The sequence below is a fragment of the Cyprinodon variegatus genome, unplaced genomic scaffold (genome assembly GCF_000732505.1).
Source record: "Cyprinodon variegatus isolate N-32 unplaced genomic scaffold, C_variegatus-1.0 Scaffold337, whole genome shotgun sequence".
Lineage (NCBI taxonomy): Eukaryota > Metazoa > Chordata > Actinopteri > Cyprinodontiformes > Cyprinodontidae > Cyprinodon > Cyprinodon variegatus.
The window spans coordinates 871,119-880,612 of NW_015150790.1; the positions used below are offsets into that span (position 1 = coordinate 871,119).

General features: G+C 39.5%; 1 protein-coding gene across 2 annotated transcripts in view; it reads left to right on the plus strand.

The window, feature by feature from the left end:
- The window catches only part of LOC107091447 (discoidin, CUB and LCCL domain-containing protein 2-like), a 25,876-nt gene extending 16,648 nt beyond the window's left edge, over positions 1-9,228 (plus strand). The window contains exons 6-15 of one of the 2 annotated variants that reach the window (XM_015385377.1): positions 1,393-1,526; positions 1,611-1,651; positions 1,735-1,950; positions 3,090-3,214; positions 3,613-3,760; positions 6,012-6,161; positions 6,243-6,336; positions 6,410-6,459; positions 6,552-6,674; positions 7,674-9,228. In XM_015385377.1, the coding sequence (XP_015240863.1) occupies positions 1,393-1,526; positions 1,611-1,651; positions 1,735-1,950; positions 3,090-3,214; positions 3,613-3,760; positions 6,012-6,161; positions 6,243-6,336; positions 6,410-6,459; positions 6,552-6,674; positions 7,674-8,062 (1,470 nt within the window). In that variant the 3' untranslated portion in view covers positions 8,063-9,228. Of the gene's footprint in view, positions 1-1,392; positions 1,527-1,610; positions 1,652-1,734; positions 1,951-3,089; positions 3,215-3,612; positions 3,761-6,011; positions 6,162-6,242; positions 6,337-6,409; positions 6,460-6,539; positions 6,675-7,673 lie in introns of both variants that reach the window. The other variant, XM_015385376.1, reaches the window with a different exon arrangement.
- Positions 9,229-9,494: the final 266 nt, after the last annotated feature.

The window sequence follows — 9,494 nt, forward strand, 5'->3', positions numbered from 1 at the left end:
TTGGAGAAACCAAACAACCTCTCCACTAGGGATGGAGGTTGTTTGGTTTCTCCAATATAAAGATCAGAGCTTTCCTCACTACATTAAGGGTCTTGTTTGGTTTGAGATGTACTGGGATTTCTCAGAGACTCCAGCAACATATGGGATGGCGATGTTTTTGCATTAAAACGCAAAACCATCTCCCAAAAAAGCTGAGCTTTTATGGAGCTTTCATGATGGGGAAAAACTCAGACCTCTCAATAATGGCTAAAGGTTGCAAAATAAAAACATAAAAAATAAAACATAAAAAAGTCTTTGCAGTTGTTTTCAGATTGATTTGTAATATTAAGAACTTGACAAACATATCTAATGTGCAACTTAATTGATGGAAAATGTGGAAATTGGGAAAAAGTTTAACGGCTTCATCTCATAACATGGCTGAGTTTGTCCTCTGATTTAATGCTAGGACGATCACAGTGCTGCTGAGAAAAGCTGTTCTTTTCCTTTTTTATGCACACTTTGTTCTCCAGGGATACTTTGAATGTTTTTCTTTCCGCTGAATCCTTTTGTTAGATGGATGTTTTTGGAGGAGCTCTGTTCTATTGATCTCATGCTGAGGAAAGCTGTTTGCTGCTGTGAGGAACATCCTGATAAAGAGAGAAAGCTCTGCTTTTTATCACTTTAGAATCGTTGACATTGATTCACAGTAATTATGCTAAAAGTAATTGTTTACAATTTAGAAACATGCCTCTTCCGATGGGAATGGATAATTATTTTGAAGCTGACAAGCTTAAATTTGATTAGGGATCTATAAGATGAGGGTGATTTAGAGAAGAAATTCCAGTGGAAATATGTAAAAAGATTTTTACCTTTATTATTAATAACAAGGATATTAATAGTTTCTGGGGTACAATTTTGAATAATGTAATTTAAAAAATAATGAATTATTGAGCTCAAAACTTACATTATTTAATAGTTTTTAGGGAAACCTGTGAAGTTAAAGAAAAAAAAAACGCCTTGGTGAAAGAAAAACCCTTTAAATCCAAATCCACCAGGACTATGAATAGTTTGAACATACCGTACCTATGATGCCTCAACTGATTGGAAAAAAGATAGTATTTGTAAGTTAATGGCTGATCTCAGGTCAGGGCTGATCAAGCAACTTGAACGTTTGCATCCCTGTTTAAGTTTAAATTTAAATGTCTGGGTTATTGTATTTTATTTTTTGCTCATCTTTATAAATTTTCTTTGTTACATCTTCATCCAAACTGTTTTTTCCGGTCTTCTGTCCGTCTAAAGCCCTTTCTACCACCAGAAATACTGGTTTGAGCGCCGCCTTTCAGTAAAACAGATAAAGGATGCTGGGTGAAGGTAAATGGCAGCCATCTCTCTTTCCTCTGTTTCTCCCTGCAGTCGTCCCCCCTGTGTGTGGCAGCGGTCCACGCAGGTGTGGTGTCCAACGCTGTGGGAGGGAGGATCCACGTGGTGAGCAGCAAAGGCATTCCTCACTACGAGGGAACACTGGCGAACAATGTCACTTCCACTGGGTGAGAAATACGGACGTGACAGGAAACCCGCCTCTGCCTCCTCCTGTTCGGTTCCACTTATCGCTTCTGTTTCTTTTCTTCCAGAGGAACTTTGTCTAACAGCCTCTTCACCTTCAAAACAAATGGTGAGGTGGTTTTCCAGGCATTTTCTTAATACTAATTATTCTTATGTCATTGTTTTCGCCTCATTCTTATCTATGTCTTCCAGGCTGCTACGGGACGCTGGGGTTGGAGTCCGGCGGTGTTGCGGACACTCAGCTCAGCTCCTCGTCCGTGTGGGACTGGAACACCACCGCCGGTCAGCCCCGAGTGTGGAGGGAATCCGGAGCTCGCCTGAAGAAGGCCGGGCTGCCCTGGGCTCCGTCACACAGCGACCAGCAGCAGTGGCTGCAGGTCGACCTCAAGAGGGAGAAGAGGATCACAGGTAGATCACACCTTCATGTTCCAGCTGTCTAACATTACCAGCAGTTTCTAAAGCTCTTCTTTATAGCTGTAATAGTTCATGCTTTAAAACGGTGATGCAGGAGTAGATCAAGTGACTCCTGAATGCTGTGTATGAAGTCCAAGGTTATAAATCCTGATCGCTCTCCTGTTTCCTGTCTGTCTACTGTCAGATGAAGGCGGAATGAAAAATCTATTAAAAACAGTCCTACTATGTTCAGAGACAGAAACTCTTCGCCTTTTTTATCAGGGGTTCATTACACTGATTGTTACACAGAAACTAACATAAAAAAAACCAGGTTTATGTTCAGATTTCTACAGAACTTGACAAAAAAACAAAATTGATCCTAAACATTGATAAGCAGAGTTAAAAACCCGTTTTCATGAATTCATCAGCTTTTTTCGTTTTGTGACTCCACCTGGTTCTGATCCAGCGACAGGAAATGTGACTAATGGTCTGCTCCAGCCCTGGTCTGACCAGCTGCCAGAAAAGCTCTGTTTTTAAAACCCAACATGTGTTTTTTGGACTGTTAACTTCTTCAGTTAAGCAAAGCTGAAGGCTCAACGCTGCCAGTTTTTCACCCAAAGATAAAGAAACAGCCTCGCAGTATCAGGCTAAAGGTTAAACAATACATCAAACACATATTAGCAAAATATCAGCGTGTGATAGAATTGGGCCGATGCACCGACCTGGATGATATCTTTGACCAACTTTAATGTGTTTTTAGTTTTCCTCATATTAACAAAGCCCTTATGTACTGATTCATTAGTAGAGTTATGCATTGGGATCAAGTAAAGGGATGTAAACATGTTTGACATTGTTTTTTTTTTTTGTTTAAACTGAAACTGGTATTTTTTTTTATTATATCATTTCTATCAAGTAGATTGGCTTTAAGAGTTGCAGCAGATCCTCTCACCAAACACTAATCACATTTCTTATCTTCTCAAAGTGGTGGAAGCACAGATGAGAAAATGATGGACAATAATAGGCAAATGTGGCGACTGATTGTTATTGCAATACTGATCCTTACTTATCCTCCACTGCAGGATTTTGTATTCTTGCGAGGCCCTAATCCTGATAATCATCGGTAACCTGATTGCTTTCCCTCTCTGTGCCCGTAGGGATCATCACCACAGGTTCCAACCTGAGCGAGTACCGGTACTTCGTGTCTGCATATCAGGTTCTGTACAGCAAAGATGGCAAGGTGTGGCATTTCTACAAGAACACTAATTCCACGCAAGACAAGGTAACAGAAAGAGAAATCATAAAACGCTGCTTGTTTATGCATTACGTTATTTTCTGTCTTTTTTCCCCTCTCTATTGGAGTAAATGTTTGAAGTCAGTCCATAAAGCTGCACTGCAGGAGGACTGTGACTCCCTATCAGCTGACTAAAAGATGTGGGTGGCAGGAAATGAGAGCAGGCAGGGGTTGGAGTTAAGTGCTGTGATGGACGAGACGGGACACTGGGGCATTAATAATGGAGGGATATGGATTGATTGGCTGAGATGCTGTCTGTGATGCTCTCTGTGGGGAGTTCTCACTCTCCCTCATTGTTGGAGGAGAAAAGTAGTTACCAGATTCATCAGTGAAGGGGGGGGGGACTTCTGGCTGTTGCATAAAAGGTTTGTCTTCTTCTATGGTAGATTTTTCAGGGTAATACCAACTACGCGGACAAAGTGAGGAATAACTTCATTCCTCCAATCGAGGCTCGTTTTGTGAGGATTAAACCCTCCTCATGGCATCAGAGGATTGCTCTCAAGCTGGAGCTGCTTGGCTGCCAAGTCCCTGAAGGTAAAAGGAGGATTGTTTTTTTTTTTTTTTTTTAAAGTTTCTGTTTAGTGCAAAAATATTCTTGTATCTTAAATTTTTCTGATTTGTTTTCTTTCTTGCTTTAACTATTAAGTTAACATAGTTTTGTGGATGCAGTCCTCCAGAGTTCTGATCTCTCTGGGACGCTATGGTTAAATACTAAATAAAGAAATGTAATAAAGAAAATATTAAAACATATATTCTATTAGGTTATTTTTCTAATAAACCAAAGTGTAATGCGTGATTCTAAAGTGGAAGAAAATAAATTAAAAAATGTTTAACCTTTGCTCCACATTAAATTAGAAATGTTGTGGTAAGTTAATATATTCCAAATCTTTACCATTTACTCATTAATGAAATCTACTAAAGCAGTTTTACAGCATCAAGCTTTTCTTTAGCAGCAGTTGATTGGATGATGGAAATACAGGACTGGGAGAAAACATTTTAGTTGCCTGAAAAGACTTGAGACTGAGGATGAGGAATAAAGGGCTGGTTATCCTCCCGCAGCAGTGTGTCACAGTGAGCTTGTCACTGATATTTTTCATTTATGACCAATTTTGAAGCGTGGTCTGCACTATGTTATTCCACGCCACAGCGCAAGAGGGACAATCAGGAACTAGCTGTGGGTCTAGATATGGCCGAGGGCAATGAGGAAGTGGAAAATTTGTTGGACAACGGAGGGACATGAGCGTGAAAAATAGTCCTAGCGTTCTTCTAGCTGCTCCAACTTCACATGTTTTCCACAATGGCGGTCAAAACAAGCCGGTAACTCATAGTGTAGATGCCTTCTGTCTGCGTTCACCTACAATTTTGGAGAGATGCAGCAGAATGTCTGCAGAGGGGGCACATTTGCATTCACTGCGACACACGCAGATGACCTGGTTTCCAAGTATAAATCAGCCTTAAACATGCAGGCGGAGCTTTATGGCTGTATGGCTGTGATAGATTAGGCTACGACATCTAATTAAGAATTTCTGCTGAGACTTTAAAATTCACCTTCTGAGATCTTCTCTGTCCAAGCTAACTGAGCTCCAGTTATTTTTTTAGAAGTGTGGGTAGAAATTCCTTACCAGCAGTAATGTCAGCCCTAGGTGGTTCTAAAACAAACATTGATAAATGCACAAATTCTAATTTTATCAGATTATCCATTGAAGAATCTGATAAAATATTAAAAAATTCTGTATTTTTTGTTTTCTCCTTTGTCTTCTTGCAGTATATAAAAATCACCATAAACTACAAAGTTTGTGGTCATGTGAATCATTTGAAGTTGTTTGTAAAACCCTGCAAGCAAGTGGGAAAAGAAAAACAAAAGAAATTTTGTTTGCTTAAATTTCTCTCTATATATGTTTGTTTTTGGCTCAATAAGCTCCATAGGGGAAAAGATGTTTTAGACTGAATAAAAAAAGTGTTAAGTAAAGTGTGAAACTTCAGGGTTTGTTATTTTAAATTTTATTTAATATTAAATTAAAAAAAGGTCAGATTTAACTATTTATTAAAAATGGGAAAAATGGATCGTAAAGTAGTACTGAATCGCCCCAAAAAACTGTAATTATATAAATAATGTATACTTTGATTCTTTTTTCCAATTCAAAAAATATATTGACTGTAATCATGAAATTGTTTTTAAAGTGCAAATTTATTTTACCTGTTGTAGGTACTTGTTATATAAAAGTTTTCTTTTTAATGTGTTTTCAGCTGTAAACAGGCTTTATTAACAGAACTCAGAAGAGGTTTTTTTTTTTTTATTCACAAAATTAATAGATTATTATTACCTTCTTAAGTGGCAAATATTTAGTTTTTTTAAAGCTTAATTTTCCAAAATTATCAGCAACATGCTCTATAATTACTTATTTCAAGTTTTTTCCATGTAATCTAGAAGCTGAAATTTGATATGTCAATGTATTTATATAAAAAAATTATATGGATTATATTTTATATATCTAAAAAAAAAAAAGCCCATGAAATGTTTGTGGCTCCAAATGAGTGTTATTAGTTGGTCAGAAGTCAGAACGGGCTTCTTGGATTAAAAGAGTTGCAGACGTCTGTATTAAAGCAGGTCATTCTGTCAAATGTAGGTTTTCCCTGTGGGGCTGTTGGAGCAGAAAACTTTTCACTGTAAAATTGTTAACTTAAACTTCTAGGAAAATGTGAGAAAATAAAATAATGTAATTTTAAGGTTTTATTGAACCTTTAACAGGTTTTAACTTCCAAAAATCTTTTTTGTTTTTGTCAGTGAGGGTGAGGACGGTTCCAAAACTTTTCACCACTTCTGGTTCTGGTCCGACTCTACCTCCTGTGAAGACGAAGCATCCGTCTCATTATGGTGAAACCACGCAAACCCCAGACATCAGGAACACGACAATGCCCCCTCACACTGGCAGCGGTAGATATGACTGCAATAAAAACTCTCACCTCCTCTGTGGCTCTTTGTTTTTGGTAGTTTATCATTTTTCTTTGCTCTTAGATGTTGTGTTGACGACAATTCTGGTACCCATTACTGTCACCATCCTGACCGCTCTGATCTTGACCGCGGCCTGTGCTTGCCACTGGAGGAATAAGTACGCATCTAATCAAACATCTCCTGAAGCTACACGTTTGTCCCTCCTCCTTAACCCTTTGTTCTCCTCCTAGGAAAAAGAGCGCAGAGGGAACGTACGACATTCCTTACTGGGATCGCACAGGTACGTCATCGCTCTGTCCGTAGTGAGTCTGGATGTGTGGTTATGTTGAAGCTCTGCGACTCGTTATTGATGTGCTGCAGTTTGGTGGAAAGGCATGAAGCAGCTGCTGCCCTCCAAGATGGTGGAGACGGAGGATTCAGTTCGCTACAGCACCCCTGAGGTCAGCCGGCTGCCGGGAAGGGGAGCCGTACCGGGACTGCACGCTGAACCTGCAGGTACATCTGGCTCTCTGTATGCTACCAGCAGGTTAACTTAGATTATTAATGCCTTAAAAAACAACAATGCTTGTAATTGCCTTAGTATTTCCCCCCCTGGTGGCCATTCGATAGAATGCTATTTGCAAATATTAGGTAAATGCATTTGACTCCATGATTTATCCATATTTACATGTAACTGCCTCACACTAAAGTGTAAAGGATTTCATAATAAGGTGCCTTAATTTAGACCAAATCCAGCTCCATGTTCTGTTGGTTAAATATTTTTAATCCAAAACAGTTAGCTGTCTAAACTGACATGATTCTCAATCAGAAAGAAAACTGCTTATTTTCCTTAAAACAATACTTTAAATTGATGAGTTTATTTTAAACTGTTATCACATTTAAAAAGCCAAACTTAATGTAGACTTTTTAAGGAGTTTACTTTTTTTAAATAAATGATAAAATGGGAAGAAAATGCTGTTTGCAACTTACTGCAGCAGCTCTGTAGTGTATGATCCAAAATACTCCACAGTAGTTTTTAAAACTCTAAATATGTATTTGTCAGACGTATTCTTCACCAAGTGTACATCGGTCAATAATCAGGGCTTTCAAAGGGCCAGTCGGTGGGTTTTATGACTTTAGGACCAGATCAGATTATCTGCAATACTACTGCACCATAAAGGTCAGAATCCATCAACAGAGGCTAAGCGGGGACCAGCCTGTGGTCTCTGGGTAACGGATTCAGCCTGGGTCTGATATGAAGATGTAAAAATCTGGTCTCAGACACACAGTGAGGAAAATAAGTATTTGAACACCCTGCTATTTTGCAAGTTACTTAAAAATCATTGATGGGTCTGAAAATGTAATTGTAGGTGCATGTCCACTGTGAGATATTATAAAAAAATATTGATATGATTTTTGGCAAAAACAAAGAGTTTTTTTGTGAACAAGTATAAATAATGTCAGAGTCGGGGATAAATACCTTAAAGGTGACGTTTTTCCTGGTTTTGTTTGCAGAGTACGCCCAACCACTGGTGAGCGGCGTGACAACATTAGGTCCACGTTCAACCTTTAAACCGGACGAAGGGCCCGAACCAGGATACTCTGATCCTGACCTGTATGATGCACCCATCCCACCCAATGTTTACCACCCCTACGCAGAACCGCTGCCATCATCCGGATCGGAATACGCTACGCCCATCGTCGTGGACATGGGCTGCCACCTTCCCTCCACAGTGCTTAACTTTGTGAGCTCCGGGCCGTCCTCGAAGCTCGCATGGACCGACGGCGGCCAGTCTGGGGGGTCGGTGTATGACACACCTAAAAATGCCAATGGACAGACCACGCCCACTCAGGATCTGACCTATCAGGTTCCTCAGAGTAAAACTCAAAATCCAGCGCCGTAGAGGCGGTCCAGACGAGCCCGGTGTGACGAAACAAGAAGAATCCAGCTGGGAGAGTTTGTGAACCTGCCTCGTCTGAAATGAACAATTTCTCTAACTTCAGCTGGAGACGTTTGTATTTCCTGAACTTTTCTAAGACCACAAACTGCTTGTGTGGCGCCTTTGAGTCCTATCACTGAAACTACGAAGAATGTGTTGGCGACAGGAAGGAGGAAGCTGACTACTGTTTGATAAAGACTTTGTCCCTGTTTGTGATGTGTCCATCTGTGCTCTTCTCAAGCTGTGATCTCCACCCTGACCCTCTACCAGATGATTTCTCCTCATTAAATCCCCTTCTATTGATTACATGTATCTCCTCCTTTATCAACCTGTTGCCATGGTGCGTTCTTGGACCATGCAGAGTGTCTTTATGGTACGTCTTATGTTTTAAAGCTTGAAATTGTTAATAGTTGTAATTCAATCACTGCAATCCTTTTAGGTCAAACGATTATCGGATATTTATTTTTATTTCACATCCTGCTGATATCGGACCGCACCCCCTTTTTTTTTTTTTACTCTGACTGTTAGCGGATGAATCTGTTGCACTGTTGTGGCCGACAGCGATATTTGTTTTTTTTTTTTTCTTTAGAAAACTTTTTGTCACATGAAGTGTTTTACATCCTTCCAGTGAATCTTACTGTTGGAGACCAAATGTTGCCTTCTGTGGTCAAATCTGTGCCAACATCACAAGTTCAGCCAGTCTTAAATCAAGAGTTTAATGTTCTTGCAGGTGGTTTGTCCCGTTTATTGTGATCGTCGAGTGTTTCAATCTGTGCTGAAGAGTTTAGATCAATTGTATTTTGATTTCTGTGTACATCAGTGTCTAAACGTGCATTATTGCGTGTTTTTTTTTTTTTTTTTTAAGCCATTCGTGGTTCAGACGTTTAAATGTTGCACCAGAAAAGTGCATTCCTCTCCTGCGCGCCCGTGGCACTGATCTGAGCAAACACTGGGTGACAGGAGGGCAGATGGCGGACAAACGTACGTCAAGCTGCTTCATATTTTCACAGAACAGCAGCCTCAGCTGTGCGAAGGTGTGCCACTGTCACACGCTGATTGTGTTTATTAACCACAGAGTGATTTATGGAGATTAAAGTTCCCTGGTTGCATAAGCTGAGAAATACTGTCTCACATTTATTTGGGGGGAAAAAAGTTTTTTTTTCATGTATAAGAAAGCATTTATTTCAATGAACAATTGCACTTTAAGTTCAGACATGATACATAATAAGATGCATACATAAATAAGATGCATCAGAGAGGATCAAACAGATTCCTCTTTCTAGTTTGGTAAAACTTTAACCAGCTGATACTGATTAGTCCATAAAAATCTTTTGAAATGTTTCCCTTCCTGTTGTGAGGCATCAACATAAAATCAGGGCTTTTAAAACAAAATGAT